The sequence below is a fragment of the Halichoerus grypus genome, chromosome X (assembly GCF_964656455.1).
Source record: "Halichoerus grypus chromosome X, mHalGry1.hap1.1, whole genome shotgun sequence".
NCBI classification, from domain to species: domain Eukaryota; kingdom Metazoa; phylum Chordata; class Mammalia; order Carnivora; family Phocidae; genus Halichoerus; species Halichoerus grypus.
Window position 1 is genome coordinate 67,266,527 of NC_135727.1, and position 20,194 is coordinate 67,286,720.

Consider the following 20,194-nt stretch of genomic DNA (forward strand, 5'->3'; position numbering starts at 1 on the left):
GATCAGTGATATTGACCATCTTTTTATGTGTCAATTGGCCAACTGGATGTCTTCATGATTGAACAATACCTATCAATATCTTCAAGATAGAAAAATATCTGCTCATGCCTTCTGCCCATTTTAACTTGATTCTTTGTTTTTGGGTGTTGTATTTTATAAGTTCTTTGTATATTTTGGATACTAGTCCTTTATCAGATATGTCATTTTGCAAATATCTTCTCCCATTCCATAGGTTGCCTTTTAGTTTTGTTGACTGTTGCCTTCATTGTGCAGAAGCTTATTTTGATGAAGTCCCAATGTTTTCTTTCATTTCCCTTGCCTCAGGAGACATATCCAGAAAGTAGTTGCTACAGCCAATGTCAAAGAGGATACTGCCTGTATTCTCCTCTAGGATTTTTACAGTTTCAGATCTCATATTTAGGCCTTTAATGCATTTTTAATTTATTTTTATGTTTGGTGTAAAAAAGTGGTCCAATTTCATTCTTCTGTTTGTCACTGTCCAGCTTTCCCAACATCATTTGTTGAAACACTGTCTTTTTTCCATTGGATATTCTTTCATGCTGTGTCGAAGATTAATTGACCATATAGTTGTGGGCTCATTTCTGGGTTTGCTCTTCTGTTCCATTGATCTATGTGTCTATTTTGTGCCAGTACCATACTGTTTGGATCACTACAGCTTTGTAATATAACTTGAAGTGCAGAATTGTGATGCCTCCAGCTTTGCTTTTCTTTTTTAGATTTCTGTGGTTATTCAGGGTCTTTGTGGTCCCATACAAATTTTACAATTGTTTGTTCTAGCTCTATGAAAAATGCTGGTGGTATTGTGATAAGGATTGCATTAAATGCATAGATTGATTTGGGTAGTATAGACATTTTAAGAATATTTGTTCTTCCAATCCATGAGCATGGGATGTCTTTCTATTTCTTTGTGTCATCTTCAATTTCTTTCAAAGATATTTTCTAGTTTTCAGAGTGCAGGTCTTTCACCTCTTTGGTTAAGTTTATTCCTAGGTATCTTATGGGTTTGGCTGCAGCTGTAAATGGGATTGTGCCTTGATTTCTCTTTCTGCTGCTTCATTATTGGTGTATGGAAATGCAATATATTTCTGTATGTTGATTTTGTATTCTGTGACTTTACTAAATTTGTGTATCAGTTCTAGCAGGTTTTTTTTTTTTTTATAGAGTCAGGTTTTCTATACAAAGTATTATATCATCTGTAAATAGTGAACATTTTACTTCTTCCTTGCCGATTTGGATGCCTTTTATTTCTTTTTGTTGTCGATTGCTGTGGCTTGGACTTCCAGTGCTATGTTAAATTACAGTGGTGAGAGTGGACATCCCTGTCTTGTTCCCTTCCACAGAAGTAAAGCTCTGTTTTTCCCCCTTGAGTATGATGTTAACTGTGGGTTTTTCAATATATGGCCTGTATTATGTTGAGGTATGTTCCCTCTAAACCTACTTTGTTGAGGCTTGTTATCATGAATGGATGTTGAACTTTGTCAAATGCATTTTATGCATCTATTCAAATGATCATATGATTCTTATCCTTTCATTTATTGTGGTGTATCACATTGATTGATTTGCAAATATTGAACCATCCTTGTAACCCAGGAGTAAATCCAAATTGATCATTGTGAATTATTTTTTTAAAGTATTGTTAGGTTTGGTTTGCTAGTATTTTATTGACAATTTTTGCCTCCATGTTCATCAGGGATATTGGCCTGTAGTTCTTTTTTTCAGTGGTGTCTCCCTCTGGTTTTGGTATCGGGGTAATGCTGGCCTCATAGAATGAGTTTGGAAGTTTTCCTCCCATTTCTATTTTTTTTTAATAATTTGAGAATAGGTATTAACTCTTCTTTAAATGTTTGGTAGAATTCCCCTGGGAAGCCATCTGGCCCTGGACTTTTGTTTGTTGGGAGATTTTTTTTATTACTGATTCAATTTCTTTGCTCGTTATTGGTGTGTTCAAATTTTCTATTTCTTCCTGTTTCAGTTTTGGTAATTTATATGTTTCTAGGAATTTATCCATTTCTTCCAAATTGCCCAGTTTGTTGGCATAATTTTTTTCATAATATTCTCATAATTATTTGGATTTCTGTGGTGTTGGTTGTTTCTTATCCTCTCTCATTTGTGATTTTATTTATTTGGGTCCTTTCTCTTTTATTTGGTAAGTCTGAGAGGGTTGTCAATTTTATTAATGTTTTCAAAGAACTACCTCCTGGTTTCATTGATCTGTTCTATTATTTTCTTAGTTTCTATATCATTTATTAGTGCTCTAATCTTTGTTATTTCCTTCCTTCTGCTGGCTTTAGGCTTCATTTGTTGTTCTTTTTCTAGCTCCTTTAGGTGTAAGGTTAGGTTGTTGATTTGAGATTTTTCTTGCTTCTTGAATTAGGCCTTTATTGGTATACACATCCCTCTTGCAATTGCTTATGATCACCTCCCAAAGGTTTTGGACTGTCATGTTTTCATTTTCATTTGTTTCCATGTATTTTTTAATTTCCTCTTTAATTTCCTCATTGACCCATTCATTGTTTAGTAGCATGTTGTTTAACCTCCATGTATTAGTGGTCTTTCCAATTTTTTTCTTGTGGTTGACTTCTACTTTCATAGCATTGTGGTCAGTAAGATTGCATGCTTTCACTTCAATCTCTTTGTATTTTTTGAGGCCAGATTTGTGACCTAGTTATGTTGTCTATTCTGGTGTGCCCATATGCACTTGAAAAGAATGTGTATGCTGCTGTTTTAGGATGGAATGTTGTGAATATATATGTTAAGTCCATCTGGTCCAGTGTGTCATTCAAAACCATTGTTTCCTGGTTTATTTTCTGTATAGATGATCTGTCCATTGATAGTGGGATGTTAAAGTCCCCTAATATTATTGTATTATTATCAATGAGTTTCTTTATGTTTGTTATTGACTATTTTATACATTTGGGTGCTCCCATGTTGGGTGCAGAAATACATACAATTTTTGGATCTTCTTGTTGGATTGTCCTCTTTATGATTATAAAGGGCCCTTCTTCTTTTGTTACAGTCTTTGTTTTAAAGTCTAGTTTGTCTGGTGGCACCTGGGTGGCTCAGTCAGTTAAGCGTCTGACTCTTGATTTCAGCTCAGGTCATGATTCACAGTCCTGAGATCAAGCTCCACATCAGGTCTTCGCTCAGTGGGGAGTCTGCTTGGGATTCTCTCTCTCCTTCTCCCTCTGGCCCTTCCAACCCCCTCCTCACTCATGCTCTCTCTAAAATAAATATATACACCTTGAAAAAAATAAAGTCTAGTTTGTGTGACATCAGTACTTCTCTCGGGGCACCTGGGTGGCTTAGTTGGTTAAGCATCTGACTCTTGATTTTGGCTTGGGTCATGATCTCAGGGTCATAAGATCTAGCCTCGTGTCAGGCTCCATGCTCAGTGAGGAGTCTACTTGAGATTCTTTTCCTCTGTCCCTCCCCCACCTCTGTCTCTCTAAAATAAATAAATAAATCTTTTAAAAAAGTATTTCTCTCCAGCTTTCTTTTGACATCAATTTGTGACATAAATTTTTCTCCATCTCCTCACTTTCAATCTGCAGGTGTCTTTAGGTCTCAAGTGAGTCTCTTGTAGCCAGCAAATAGATAAGTCTTGTTTTTTATCCATCTGACACCCTATGTGTTTTGATTGTTTAGTGCATTTACATTCAGAGTAATTATTGATATGTATTTAATGCCAGTTTATCACTTGTTTTATCATTGTGTCCAGAAATTTTCTCTGATCCTTATTTTTTTTAAGATTTATTTATTTATTTGAGAGAGAGCATGGAGGGGAGGGACAGAGGGAGAGTCTTAAGCAGACTCCGCTGAGCATGGAGCCCAACACAGGGCTCCATCTCACAACCCTGAGATCATGACCTGAGCCAAAACCAAGAGTCAGATGCTCAACTTACTGCACTACCCAGGCACCCCTCCTTTTTTGTCTTTGTCACTTTTGGTTTTTTTCTCTCCACTCAAAGAGTCCCCCTTAATATTTCTTGCAGGGCTGGTTTTGTGGTCATGAGCCCCTTTAGTGTTTGTTCTTCTGGGAAACTCATTATCTCTCCTTCTATTCTGAATGATAGCCTTCCTGGATAGAGTATTCTTAGCTGCCAATTTCTCCCATTCAGCACTTTTAATATATCATGCCACTCCCTTGTCTCTTGCCAAGTTTCTGTTGAGCCATTCCCAGCTAGCCTTATGGTTTTTCCTTTATAAGTTAAGGACTTCTTTTATCTTGTAGCTTTTAAGATTTTTTTCTTTATCACTATATTTTGCAAATGTAATTATGAAATGTCTTGGTGTTAGCCTGCTTTTGTTGATTTTGATGGGAATTTTGTGTGCCTCCTGGATCTGGATATCTGGTTCCTTCCCCAGGTTAGATACATTATCAGCTATTATTTCTTCAAATAAATTTTCTGCCCCCTTTTCTCTCTCTTCTTCTTCTGGGACTCCTATAATATGAATGTTACTGTGTTTGATAAAGTCACTGAGTCCCCTGAGTCTATTCTTGTGTTGCATAATTCTTCTTTCTCTTTTGTTCACCTTCATTACTTTTCATTCTTTTGTCTTCCAGGTCACTGATTCATTCCTCTGCTTCTTGCGGCCTGCTGTTCATGCATCGAGCCTGTTTCCAATCTTATTTATTGCATTCTTCTTTTCTGATTGATTGTTTTTTAACACTTTTATCTCTGTGGTAAGGGATTCCCTGATATCTTCCATTCTTTTCTCAAGCCTAGTGAGTATTCATATGATTGTTGCTTCAAATTTTCCATCAGGCATGTTATTTATATCTGTTTTGCTTACATCTCTAGCCATGGCCTTATCTTGTTCTTTCATTTAAGATAAACTCCTCCATCTTTGTGTTTTGTCTAAGTCTCTACCTTCATCTTTGTGTTAGAAAAGCCAGTTATATCTCCTGCTCCTGAATGTAATGGCCTTAAGACAAAGGGGTCATATAGTGCCCAGGGCCCGGGCCTTCAGGGATTGTCTCTGATTTGTGCTTCGTGTACTCTGCTGTTGTGTTTAGGCTTCTCTGTCCTTCAGGCCAGTCATCTGCAGAGGCTCTCCTTACCTCCAGTGGGCAGTGTTTGGTTCCTGTCCTGAATGAGGTGAGTTTTAACTAGGTGTGCTCTGGTCTTCTTGAGAAATGAGGTCTGACACCACCTCTACCAGAACTGAGACCCTGCAGAACTCTCTGGTTGGGAGACATGGTCTGGGCAAGGGTTTGTGCTGGTCTTCTTGGGGAGGGGCTCACCGCACTGGGACTGAGGCAAGTATGACTGAGAAGGGCAGTCCTACCAGTGTGCAGGGGTGTGGTGCTTGGTGTAAGCAAGTTAGACAGCCAGTGTTGGCACTGCTGTGTTTCCCGCAGGTGGCTCTGTATTAATGCTGATGGGCAGGGGAGGAAAATGGTGCAGGCCAGCTCCTTTGTCCTGGAGAGGCATCTCTGTGGATGTTGGCTCTCAGGGAGGTGCTCTGAGAAGAGTGAATAATCTCCCTTCTATGTGCCCCAGGTGTTCTTCAGATCATTGTTTCCACACCCTCTGCCCCTGCATTGTTTGCCTGCCTTCTCTCCAGGAGCAGCAAAGTGCCCTCCAGGCTCTGTCCCAGCCAAGCTTGCTGACCTTTAAAACTCAAGGCTTTAAACTCTGCTGTTTGCAAGAACTCATGAAATTCATCCCCTCCCCTTTTCCAAGCCAATGGCTTTGGGGAAACATTCTTGTACATTCCCCTGTGTGCCTCTCTCTCTCTTGCCCTTCTCCATGACCATGGCTCCCTCCCCTCTGCAGCACCCGTGATCTGTTTCTCCCCCAAACCTTGTCTCCCCACTTCCTACCTTTTTCGATGTGACCTCTTCTCTTCCTTTAGTTATGGAGTTTGTTCTGTCAGTCTTCAGTTCTACTTCTGGGGTATTTAGAATGATTTGATAGTTATCTCATTGTGTTCATGGAACAAGACATGCCTAGGGTCCCCCTATTCCACCTCCACTTTCCTTTCCCCCTGGCAACTTTTTTTAAAATCTCAAACTGCCAAGTACATTACTATGCAAAGAGTATAAAGAAAGTGATTATCTGTACATTAAGCAAGCTGATTCAGAGTATACTTTACTTCCCCAAAATGCTCAGATTGGAAACAAAAACATTTGTGCCATAAATGATGTTGCTTGTTAATTCCAAAGCCTCTTACATTCTAGAGGCCTCATTCCTTTTTGAAACACAGCAACACCAAAGTACTTTAATAGCTATTTCGATTACGTCCAATCAAAAAACATGAGATAGGGTAATTTTGTGAGTAGCAAGACCCAAAGCATCCCATTAAAGCCAGATGATGTTGAGTTGTCATCACAGCTATCTAATACCTGCCAGTATTATAGATCAGATAATGCTTATAAATAAAATAATCTTATTTTATAGTACATCGACCTGATTACTCTTGGAATGTGAATATCTCAACTGATTACAAATGCTTTGGTATAGCACACCAGTCTTTAGAGATCTGCAGATATCTGCTGTCTACAGGGATTGAACAAAAAGGAAATATACCAGTGAATGAATACCCACCCATACAAGAGAAAGGGTCATTTGATCACTTTCACTTTTCAACCTACAGATTATCCAGAAGCTTCATCATCTCTCACTCTGGAAACAGAAACATAGCAGTTTACACATTTCCTGCATCTCTCAGGTCAGTATTCTGAGGGAGGCACCTAGAGTGCTAAGAGGCAGTCTTGGAAGCAGACTCGAAAAGAAGTAAGTTCTTGCTCTGGTGAACAAGATGTTAAATTCTTCACCCTCATATTATTCACACAAGCAGAAATTCTATATGTAATTTATAAACTTGACTAATAGCCCTTATAATGTGTTTCCCTTTCTGTAGACCTTACATAGAATTCATGTGCATAACACTCCATCTCCCAAAAATTTTTAAATTAAATTCCCATTTATTTACAACTTAAAATTAACAAATGCTAACATATTTTTAAATTTTGCTTCAAATTTTTATAGGTAAAAAAGAAATTATTGCCCTAATTTTTATACAAAAAGCACTGATTCTAAACATTTCCTTCAAAATGAAAAACCAAACTTGTAGAAATATTTGCAAAATACATAATAAACAAAATTTAACACCCTTAATTTACAAAAATCTTGCAAATCAGAAAGGAAAAAAATACAACCATTAGAAAATGGGCAATCAACAAATGAAAGTTAAAATGAAGAATAAACATGAAAACTGTTCAACTTCATTAGAAAGAAATGCAAATTAAAATAACCCAAAATATCAATTTTTTTGGCTTATTTTCTTTTTTTTTAAATTTTTTTATCATATGTTAATCACCATACATTACATCATTAGTTTTAGATGTAGTGTTCCATGATTCATTGTTTGTGCATAACACCCAGTGCTCCATGCAGAACGTGCCCTCTTTAATACCCATCACCAGGCTAACCCATCGTCCCACCCCCCTCCCCTCTAGAACCCTCAGTTTGTTTTTCAGAGTCCATCATCTCTCATGGTTCGTCTCCCCCTCTGATTTCCCCCCCTTCATTCTTCCCCTCCTGCTATCTTCTTCTTTTTTTTTTCTTGACATATATTGCATTACCAAAATATCAATTTTTGTCTACTAAAGCTACCAATTTTTATAAATTATAGTACTTAGTGTTGATAAGGACACGTTGAAACAGGTATCTTATATACTGCTGATGTAAGTTTAAATTCATACATCATTTTTATGGCAATTTAATAACATATATAAAAACCATAAAGTGTTCGTACAATTTTATTTGATAATCAGATTTTAGGAATGTGTTTTAATGAAATATTCAGAGATCTGCACAACTATTCATTATCAATTCATCATAATACCAGAAAAGTAGAAACAAAACTAAATATCTAACAATAGAGGAATGGTAAAATAAATTACTCCATTATTATGATGAAATAGTTTGTACCATTAAAAGTAACTTCTTTGAAGAATAATTAATAGTTATGTTAAAAAGCTGTATGAATGCAGTTTAATTTTAAAAGTACATTTTTATCAGCTTTATTGTGATATAATTCACAATACCATATAATTTGACCACTTAAAATGTACAATTCAGTGGTTTTTAGGATATTCACAGAGTTGCACAACCATCATCATAATTAATTTAGAATATTTAGAAACTCCATACTCTTAAGCAGTCACTCCTCATTCCTCCATTCCCACTTCTTGGTAACCACTAATCTACCTTTCTGTCTCTATAGATTTGTCTATTATGGACATTCCACATAATTCATGATCCCATGGAATTACATATGTGGCCTTTGATGAGAAAATATTTGCAAATCAAATATCCGATAAGAGACTTATATGCAGAATAATAAACTTTTACAATTCTATAATAAAAAGAAAAGCCAATTTTTAAAAAAATGACAAAGGATCTGAATAGATAATTCTCCATGTGTAAATGATCAATAAGCACGTGAAAAGATGCTTAACATTATTAGCCATTAGAAGAATGCAAATCAAAACCACAAGATACCACTTAGGTGGTATCTTTTGGATCCACTAGGATCCAAAAGACAGATGATAATAGGTGTTGACAATGATATGGAAAAATCAGAAACCTCGTACATTGCTGATTGGAGTGTAAAATGGTTCAGTGACTTTGGAAAACAGTTTGATAGTCTTTCAAAATGTTAAACATAGAAATACTATATGATCCAGAAATTCCAGTCCTTGTATATAATGAAGAGAAATGAAAACATATGTCAACACAAAAATTTCTACATGAATGTTCACAGCAGCATTATTCATAATGGCCAAAATGTGGAAACAACCCTAACATGTATCTGCTGATAAATAGATAAATAAAATGTGACATATCCATACAATGGAATACTATTTGGCAACCCAAAGAATACATATTCCAACATGGATGAACCTTGCATTATAAAATTACATTTTAAATTTTAATTTAAAACTTTTAAGTATTAAAATATATTTATATGTAGAAAAACACTGAAAAGAAATATAATAAAAATATAAGTAAAAATTAAATTTTTACATGGTTACTCCCTTTTCTATCTAGCTTTGACTGGAGAGAGCCTTCAACTTCTCTCTTGCCAATATATTTTTGGAAGTATAATTAAAGTACAGTGTTATATTACAATATGGTTCAATTGTATACATTACTCAATGCTCATCAAGATAAGTTGTACCCTTGTACTCTTTATGTATTTCATCTCTCCCCCACAACCTTCCCTCTGGCAACCTCTTGTTTGTTCTCTGTATTTAAGAGTAGGGGGTTTTTTTGTTCATCTTTTTCTTTGTTCATCTGTTTTGTTTCTTAAATTCCATATATGAGTGAAATCGTATGGTATTTGTCTTTCTCTGACTGACTTATTTCACTTAGCATCATACATTCTAGGTCTATCCATGTTGTTGCAAGTGGCATTTCTTGCCAATATTTATATTGCCCTAACTCCATTGCCTCAGCCAGAAAAAAAATTCCAGATTCAGTCCATCTGCCTTCTCCATTCCTATACTCAGGCTGCTGAGAACTACTACAAAAATAACACAACTGATTATAAATACTGATTGCAACTTTTTACAAAAAACACAACTGAGATTACACATTTGTGATCTCCAGCCTAAACTGGCTTGAAAAATCTTCACTACTTACCTCCTTACCAGTGTTCTTTCCTCTATTAACCACAACTTCATACAGTTTCTCATATCACTCCTATCCCTTATCATAATGAAAGTCCTAACACATGCAGTAGTGCTAGAAAAAGATATAAAGGCACTCTGGTAAAGAAAAAAAATATCCTGATTTGGAGATGACATGATTGTCTACATAGACAATTCAAAGAATCTACAAAAACTCTTAGAACTAATGAGTTTAGCTAGTTCACAACACATAAGATCAATACACACAAACATCTATTGTGTTTCTATACACCAGCAATGCACAATTGGGAAACCAAAATCAAAAAACACAGTACCACCTACAATAACTCCCGCAATTAAATAGCTAGATATAAACCTAACAAATCATATATAAGATCTGTATGCTGAAACCTACAGAACACTGATGAAAAAAACCAAAGAAGCCCTAAATAAATAAATAAATATACTATGTTCATGAGTCAGAAGACTCAATAGAGTTAGGATTTCAGCGTTCCCCAAATTGGTAGAAGTTTTAATGTAATCCCAATTAAAATTGTAGCAGGATTTTTGTAGATATAGACAAGCTGATTCTAAAATTTATATGGAAAAGCAAGGGAACTACAATAGCCAAAAAAAACTTAAAAAGAAAATCAAAGTCAGAACACAAAATCTGTCCAATTTTAAGACACTATAATTCCACAGTAGTCAAGACAGTGTGTTATTGGCAAAAGGATAGACGCATAAACCAATGGAACAGAATAAAAAGTAAAATACAGAAATAGACCCACATAAAGATGGTCTGTTGATTTTTACACAAAGATGTAATGGTAATTCACTGGAGAAAATACAGTCTTTTCAACAAAAGGTGCTAGAACAACTGGACATCACTACAACATGTGCACTTCACAACATAAAAAAGATGAATTCAAAATGGACCATATACCTAAATGTAAAATATAAGACTATAAAACTCTTAAAATGTAGGAGAAAACCTTTGTCACTTTGAGTTAGGCAAAGTTCTTAGATAGGACATCAAAAGTAAAATACATAAAAGAAAAAATTTACAATTTAGACTTGAACAAAATTTAAAATGTTTTCTCAAAAGAATGCTGTTAGGAAAACAAAAAGACAAGCCACTGACGGGGAGAAAATATTTACAAAATACGTATCTGATAAAGGACTTGTATCCAGACTATATGTAAAGTGCTCTAAAAGCTCAAAAATAAGACAACAAACACCACAATAAAAAATGGGCAAAAGGTTTGAATGGATACTTCACCAAAAAAAGTGGAAATAAGCACAAGAAAAGATGCGCAACATCACTAGCCATTAGGAAAATGCAAATTAAGACTGCAAGGAGAATCCTTTACACTCATACTGGAATGGGTAAATTTAAAAAAAAATAGTGATAATTCCAAGTGTTGACAAGGATGAAGAATAATTTGAATTCTACATTTCTGGTAGGAATGCACAATAGCTCAGCTACTCTGGAAAACTGTTTGGCAGTTTGTTATAAAGTTTCTTATAAAGTTAAATATACATTTACCATATGGCCCAGTAATCCCATTCTTGAATATTTCCCCTAGAATAATGAAAACCAGTGTTCATGCAAAATTAGTATATGAAAATAACAGCTGTATTCTATCTGAGATGGTGGTTACAAGATGATATGCATTTAAATTTAAAAATTAAACAATAAAGCAAAAATTTTTAAAAATTCTGTCATGCTTCTCTCAAACTTCCTACAATTTCTTTCCTTCCCCCCTATCATCAGGGAGGTCTTGTTGAAATAATATCTTCCCAAACTTTGCTAGGTTTTTTCCTGACCATCACATTAATCTAGTCATTCCTTAGGAAATCTATCCATTCCTTGGCTAAAGAATGTGTGTATATATAATATATATGAAATATATAATTATGTATATATAATATATAATTATGTGTATATATGTATACACACAATATACATATTATATATATACACATATATACATATATATATACACACACACTCACACATACACACACACACACTGACAACTTACTAAATATGTTTCTCCAACCCAGGACTCTTTCCTGAACTCCAGACCTGAATAACTAAGTGCCTTTCAATGTCACCCAACCAAAAACCTATTTCCTGTTTTGTTCCCACTCCTTCATCTTCCACCCACATCCAATTAATCACCAAGGTGTGTTGACTGTGTTTCCTAAATATCTCTGGAAGCTGTGTACTTTTTTTATACTGATGACCATGACCCCAGATCATGTGTCCCCTATATTGCTGTAGTAGCCTCTTAACTGGTTTCCCTGCCTCCAGTCTTGCCCCTCGTCCAATCCATTCTCCATATCGCAACTAGAATAATGTTAAAAACTCAAATCTGTGTAATGACTTTCATTGGCCTCAGCATAGTCTGAATTCCTTAACATGGTTTATAGGCCCTTTCATGATCTGGCCCCTGCTCATGTCTCCAGTTTCATCTCCCATGATTCTCAACTCCGAAGCTTCCTCTCCACTAGTTTTATCCCTACACCCTATGCTTGAACCACACTCTACTGCTTTCAATCCCTCAAACATACCCCTGCTGTTTTCCATGGTTGGGATGCTTTCTCAGCAGCATCCCACCTCCTCCATTCCAGTCTCCTTCATGTGGCTGTATAATATTTTTCAGGTTTCAGCTTCCACATCATTTACTCAGGGTACATCACTGACTGACCTACATAGCTGAGCTCTATGTCCCTTCTGGATGCTACCATAATAACATTATGAGAACACTTTTATTCTGTGTTATAATAATTTATTTTCTTGTCTGTCTCCTGCACTAGATTGTAAGCTCCTTGAGGGCAGGGACTATGTCCTGTTCACATTTTAGTGCCAGTCCCTAAGACAGTGCCTGGCACATGGTAAGTATTCAATAAATATTTGTTGAATGAATGATGAGAAGGAGGGAGAATGAAAAACAGTCTCTGAGATCATAGCTCATTATTTTTCTCTATTCCTTTCTATATTTTTCAATTATTCTATGATGAATATGAATTGCTTTTATAATAAACACACTAGAATTAATTTTAAAGGTATATTAAACATAACAAAAAAGAGAAGAAACCATGAAGAAAATTAAAATCACCTATAATTCCACCACCTAAAGATAATTCATGTTAACATTTTGTTGTATCCCTTCCAATATTTTCTATGAATATATTTTTTAAACATTGAGATCATATTGTGTTCAGTTTTGAATTCTGTATTTTTCCTGAATGCCAATAGTAATTTCCCATTATATTAAGGTATTGTTGTTTATTTAATCAATTTCCTACTTTCCAACATTAAGATTTTATCCAATTTTTCACTATTATGAATAAGGCCATCAATAATGTCATTGGATATTAATATTTTTTCTCATTTATAATTATTTTCTTAGGATAGAATCCTAGAAGCAAAATTACTGGTATGAACTTAATTTCAAAGAGTCTTAAAATATATGGCTGAATTGTTTTCCAAAAAGCTTATACTAATAACAGCTACTTCAGTGCCTACTATATGCCAGATGTTGTTTCAGGTAGATTTTATTGTGCTTATTTTACAGATGAAGAAACTAAGGTCCATTGATGTTATTTGTCCAGAGTCACAGAGATAACAAGTAGCAAAGCTTAGAATTCAAATTCAGAATTACCCACTTTTAAAGCTCATGTTATTTTCTTGTGAATTTCAAAAATAAATGTTTTGTGCTATCAATTATATATTTACTTGAGAAAATGTGGAAAATACAAGTAAAATGTAAAGAAAATAAAAATAAATTACCTGTGAACCCACCACTTTGAACAATTTAGTATATTTCCTCAGTTTTTTGTTCCAGATCAATTTCTGGGTTAAAAATAATTATAACATTGTATATATAATTTTTCATCCTGCTCTTTTCACTTAGCATTTTTCAGTGCTGATACATACTCTTCATAAACATAATTTTAATGGTTGCATATTATTGTCAATGGATGTTACTGTGTGGATATTTACAGTGGTTCAGCTCACCTGTTAATTTCTTTTTTTCATTCCCAGGACCCTCCATCTCCCATGAGGCTTACAGAGTTCAATGTTGGGAACCATTTTAATCTTCAAAATAAGTCACCATGGTGGATTGAAAGCTTCACAATTTAAAAGCATTCCATTGAATACTTGCTGTGCAGATAGATGTTTCAGCACTTTACAAGTTATTTAATTTACTAACTGAACTCATCAATCTGGTAGCAATTAATTCAAGCCAGTCTTCCTCTCTTTCTTCATTTTACCTCCTCAATCTGTAAAAACCTAAATGTAACATATATACCTTTCCAGGGACTCTTTTTATTCCTCTTCTCAGGAAAAGAGGAATTCAAAAAACTTCCATGGAGTCTCTAACTCCCCTAGAAAGATTGTTAATTATATGTATAGGGTGTTTGTGGTATTAAGGGAAATCAGACTGCTGCTTGTGTGCCTGTGCATTTATAAGCATGCATATGTGCAGCATATTTACACAAAATTCTGCTGTGGTGTTGTGAAAATCAAGGTTAAAAAAAAAATCCAAGGTTTTTATTCAATCCTGCTTTTTTCCCTAAATAGCAATTTAAATATTTGCTGGGCTGTCAACACCATCCCTATATAAGATATTTAAAAGTCAAGACGCATAATCAACACACCATAATCAAGGTCCTCAAATTGGAAATTGAACAATAATGCAAAGCCTGTTCTCTGTCATAAATGTGTGATGTTCCTGAAAGCACCTCAACTAATAGAGAAGATCAGATCAGATTTCCACTTTATTAAACATAAGTATTGGTGTTTTAAAGACTTTTAATGTCAGGCTGTAGTAAAATTCTCCACTTTTATTATTTTCTCTGCTACCTAGCTTTATTTTTGCCTATATTAATTGTTCTTATGATCATAGAAAAACTATAACCCTAAGTTATGCACCATAGATTTTGTTAAGGAGCTTAAGGTTAATTTTCAGGTTTAATTACAATACTGTTCATATGGTAAAGTTTCAAAGTTGAAATTGGCCTAAGGATTAGCACTCAAGCTATGTTTTCACAGCAGGGTTTAGTGTATAGATAATGATAACCTAATAGTAATATGCCAATACTTTCTTTTTCTTTTTTTTTTTAGCTTCAGTGGTAGTTGAGCCATTAAGACAGTTTACATTCATTTCCCCATTTATTTATAATCAGCCTTTCTTTTAGTCCTAGTGCCTGAATCAATGAGTATGAACACTAATGCTGAGTCTTTATAATAATAATACCTAAGAGCATTGATGGTTTTCATTTCTCAGCCAGTGTCCTAGTGCCCAGCTGCCAGCAATAGAAGCCCCAACTCTTACAGAAATTAGTGAGAGTTAGAGGCATCTTACAGATATCAAGGAGTTGAACTCCTAGAAGGACATTAGGTTTACTAAGTAATCCCCCCTAAAACCTTTTTGAGTAGAAGAAAATTTGCCTACCACAAACTATTTGGTGTTCAGGTTCCAGTGGAGCTGAGAAAGTGAGCAATTCAGCTACTTAAAGAAATAAAAAACTTGTTTATTTGGATCCTCTAGGTGATTTGGTGCCAGGTAAGACTTTTGGCATAAATTAAATGGATTGTGCCAGCATTTCATTTGAGAAAATAACTAGACATGACAAAATCTATTAGGGCCAGGGACTGTTTCTCAAATTAAGATGCTAAGAAGCAACATAGAAGACTATACACACCAGGTTTCACAAATGAAATCATGTATGTTCAGTTGGGAAGATTTTTCCCCTTCCTCCCTCTCTCTCCAAAACACTCTCTTGTTTAGGTTTTTCTTGAAAGCTTATTTAGGCATTCACATGGTCTTATGATGGACAAACCTTGCCTTTTATTCATATAGTAAAGTATCTTTCTCTAAAAAATAGGGCCATTACTTAACTCCACAGCCAGTGGGCCTCAAAGAAATCTTTCCCTTTCTCATCTATCATTTTCTGCCAAGGGTTTAGGCAGGTAGCTTCTAACTATGATTCAAAGTCAGGAAGGGATCAATAAATTCTTTGATGCATAGAGTGTATCAGCACTTGGCACTGATCTAAATCAGGTTATAGAAGACAGTGTCAGAAAACTACAGGAAAGCACTGGAAGGATAAAGCTCAGGAGAGCTATAATGCAAAGCTGATTGTTTAATGTCTTACAGACTTACACCATCTTCAAAAGGCCAAATAAATCAGAGTTTTAAGTGGGGGCTTGGAGAATAAACCCTATTCCTATCTCAGCACCTTTATTCCACTAGTTTATAGACTCTGATAATACCCCTACCCATACATAATTCAGTACTGACTACTGTACATAAGCATCCTGCCCCAGTTGATTGACTATTGATTGACAGAGAGGTTCATTTAATAATTAGTGTATCCTGATCTGGCTCCATTGCCTGTTTTCCTCGGAGCCCTGTCAAATAACCTCTGTGGGATCTCATTCCCCAATTTTTGGTACCCATATTCCCCTTTTGCAAAATAAAACACTCATTGTTAGGATCCTACAACTGAAAGGTGCTATGTAACTCCCTAGTGCTCTTATAAGTCTTTCATTGAAGGACTGGAATGAAAACTTGAACCATAACAGTATTTCTAAGCAAACCAGTGTGCTCCATTCTTTCTTCCATGCTCTCATTGCTGACTTGTTCTTGCAGAGTTTAGATTACTTTATTTAAGTTATTCAGTTCATTCCAACAATGTCCTTAGAATAGAAATCATTTTCCCCATGGTACATCTGGAAAAATTGAGGCAAAAAAAAAAAATGGGGTGGCTTCCAAAAGCACATAGCTGTCTGGAGCAGACCTCAGTTATCATGTCCAGTGCACTATTAGACTGACTTGGCTTCCCAGTACTGGAAATACTGGGGAACAACTTAGAACACTGAGATTAATTTCGGGCAGGATCACATTTCAGAAAAGCTCCACTTCGTCCAAAATCTAAAAGTATGCAATTAAACAACTCTTATTTTCTATGTGATATAAATGTAACATGTGTCTCTTTCCCACACTGGTCCCATGTAACACATATATTTCACACTGTGTGACATCAGCCAGTGCCATTATCTCCTCTAGTACCCATAGAGCCCAATCTCAGGGCTGTCTTTGCCAGGGAAAAGAATGTGCTTCCCCATGTTTATGCCAAATTGCACAAAATGTTGTCATTGAGGTTAATGGAGATTAAGCACAATCCCAAGCAGGTATGTTTTAAGAATATTGAATGTACATTATTGTGACATGCACCTGAAATTTAACATGGCCCCAATTCATAGGATGTAACAGTCATGCAAAGCCTATCCCTTTTACTTCTCATCACACGTATATATCTACATACATGTGTGCATACACATATGTACACTACACACTGCCCCCAAAGTAGGCTGCTTGGACATCAGGAGCAAATACTTTAAAGGAATAATTCTTTGTCCTCTTCTTTTAGAAAAAGTCCAACACTCACTGCAAGTGAAGAACACTCCATTTATTCATTCTAAAACCTCTACTCCCAGAGTAGCTGTGGTACTCAGTTGGTGCAAAAGACAAGATTGTTAAACCCTTTCACAAGTCCTGTGTTCTTAGAAAATTTATGCATTCCATCCAATCAGTAGGAAATGGCTTATGAGGTATGGTACATCTGCATTTCTTTAACTTTAGCTGTAAGGTACCATATTAAGTTGTAGTCTTTTGAATGCAGGGGTTATGTAATATAATAATGAACAGGTGGCTCCTAATAGCATGCAACCAACAGCTGTTTGTTTCCCCAGAAGGGCTAGGGCTGTGTCCTGCACAGTGTTTAAAACTATTAAATTTGTTCTTTGTAGCAGGCTGGTATGTGGTCATTAGCAGAATGAGTTAAAATGGACAATGAATGCAGTATATCAGGAAACAGGTTTTTAGTAGGGCATGGTATTGAAGGCAGAAAAAAGAACCCAATAAGGTAAGACACATTTAAGGAATAATTGCTGTCACCCTGCTGGCTAAATCAGCAAAGAGACACAGCAGGAAAGCTGGTACTTAGTCTTGGTAATATATGAAATGTATTGGAGAGCCAGAAAAAGAAAGGCACTGGGGCCCTCAGCAGTTAAGCTGAACTTGCCAATTTGCTATAAATCTTTTTTTTCCACCAATCTGCTCGAAGTTATTGTATATGGTATTCTTAAAATCATGTGTCTTGCTACAGAAACACCCACAAATATTAATAAGCTTTATCTTCCTATGTCCTTTATTAAAAGTATATGCATAAAATTGTTGTTTCTTTTGTATATTATAGTTTTGTTAAACAATGTTGGCAAAGCTTAAAATTTCAGACCACTTTAATGGAAGTTTCTATACATCTGATTTCACAGGGTTATAGTAGAGTTTATTCGCTCCCAGGTTGGTTGGCATGTGTGTTATGTGGACTCTTCTGTAACATACCTACTGAACAGCCCCCATCCCTATGCTCAGTATTTCTTATGTTCCTACATGGATATGAGTTGGGAAATTAGCAGCAATGGCTTTTAGGTAGAAAGCTGACTAGTCTAATGGCACTTGATCGTGTTTGGTCTCTGCTCAGCCTCACATCTTTTGCCTTTCCCTCTTTTGTTGTGGTAAGTAAAAAGAAAAAGAAAGAACTTATCTTGTATGACTAAGGGTGATATGAACTCTAGTTTATTTTTTTTCTTACACTGAAGACTATGTTTATTCTCCAGATGCATGTCACCTGAAAAAAGGATACAGTGATCCTGAGAAAAGAACACAGTGGTACACTTGCTCCTAAATTATACATTACCCTCAGAGAAATATTTGAAGAGACCCTCATTAAGTAAGTCCCAAGTAAAGTTTCCCTCAATAGGTGCACCATCTGCACAAAAAGACCTTTTCAGACAGAATGAAGAAAAGCCTCCCAGTTAGCCAAAAAGAAGGCATAAGTCATTGAAAATGCAAAGCATTGAAAGTTGAAGTTTGGAATAGTCGTTGCTGACCTCAACTAAATAATAATGGAGAACATGAATTACTTGGGAGAAGCCCAGCCCATAGAGGTCAGGACTAACAAAAAAACAGAAAAAAGTCTTTTATTCCAATTAAAATATGAAGTAAGTTATAAATATAATTATAAAATAGTACTTACTTTATCTTAGGTAAAGACCTCAAACATCTCAGCTGAAAATCCCATTTCATTTATTCCAAGGCATCAGCTACAAGCAGCTTAAATTTGCATCACAGTGTAAAAAAACTCAAATACTACAAACAAAAGACAACTAATTTCTTTCTAGATTAAAAAAAGGGGGTGTAAAGGAGGAGGCCTTTATACACGAATTTTTTTAAAGATTTTATTTATTTGTTCATAAGAGACAGAGAGAGAGAGAGGCAGAGGGCAAAGCAGGCTCCCCGCTGAGCAGGGAGCCTGATGCGGGACTCGATCCCAGGACTCTGGGATCATGACCTGAGCCAAAGGCAGATGCTTAACCATCTGAGCCACCCAGGCGCCCCCTTTATACAAGAATCTTATTTGAATAGAGGTTACTAAGAAAAAAACATAGATGAACAAAAGGAAATTTATTGATATAAAGAATTATGTAAACATATTGACAGAAATGTGTTTATACAGAAATGTGTAAACATATTGACATGCATTTTCTTAATGTTATAAACAAACTTCACATTTTCTCACCATATGCAGGAACATTAAAAACTAATCAATTTCACATTGAATATTAGAATATTCATTCTCACACAGTAGTTTAATGTTTCAATATTTGGACTTCCAGCTTTATGGGGTGGAGAATTTATGATTGTAAAAAGCATAATTTAAGCAAATTTTTAAAAAATATTTGAGTATGTTTATGGTTTGGAAAGAAATTTTCCTCTAACCTTAACTGAAGTATTCAAATCAATTTTGCAGATTAGGATATTATCAGACCCAGATCCTGACAGTGTTGGCAAATTCTAAAATAAACCTGGTTGGGGCGCCTGGGTGGCTCAGTCGCTTAAGCAACTGCCTTCGGCTCGGGTCGTGATCTCAGGGTCCTGGGATCGAGCCCCGCATTGGGCTCCCTGCTCGGCGGGAAGCCTGCTTCTCCATCTCCCACTCCTCCTGCTTGTGTTCCCTCTCTCTGTGTCAGATAAATAAACAAAATCTTTAAAAAAAAATAAAATAAAATAAACCTGGTTGTGGTATAAGAATGTCAATAAAAATAAAATGCAATTCACTGTACAGGGAAGCAAAAGTTTTGCCTTTGGAACATTAAAGAATATAGGTTACTAAGTAGTCAAAAATTGTCATTATCTTACCAATCCACTGTCATACCATACATAAATTACCCTAGACAATTAGAAAGCACTTATTAGAATAATATGGTTCAGAGGGATGCAACAGAAATGCAAATCTTAAATTGCTTCTGAAACACAAGTGTCTGTGTGTGGCAAAACTACTAGACACTGAGGATTGAGGGCTCTGTGAGATGTAAAAATTAAAGGGGGAATACTAGGAGAAATAAGTGAAGATGAGATAGGAAACATTAATATTTAACCCCTTTCCTCT

At 35.5% G+C, this 20,194-nt stretch overlaps 1 protein-coding gene across 4 annotated transcripts in view; it reads left to right on the forward strand.

The window, feature by feature from the left end:
- ZDHHC15 (zDHHC palmitoyltransferase 15) overlaps positions 1-17,916 on the forward strand; it is a 149,398-nt gene extending 131,482 nt beyond the window's left edge. Inside the window, exons 11-13 of one of the 4 annotated variants that reach the window (XR_013444836.1) lie at positions 5,039-5,120; positions 6,622-6,696; positions 13,719-13,771. Coding sequence is in view for 2 of the 4 variants with exons in the window: in XM_078065378.1 (XP_077921504.1) it covers positions 6,622-6,668 (47 nt within the window). In the remaining 2 variants the exon portion in view is untranslated. Of the gene's footprint in view, positions 1-5,038; positions 5,121-6,621; positions 6,697-13,248; positions 13,546-13,718 lie in introns of those variants that run through there. The other 3 variants (XR_013444835.1, XM_078065378.1, XM_078065377.1) reach the window with 3 other exon arrangements.
- Positions 17,917-20,194: the final 2,278 nt, after the last annotated feature.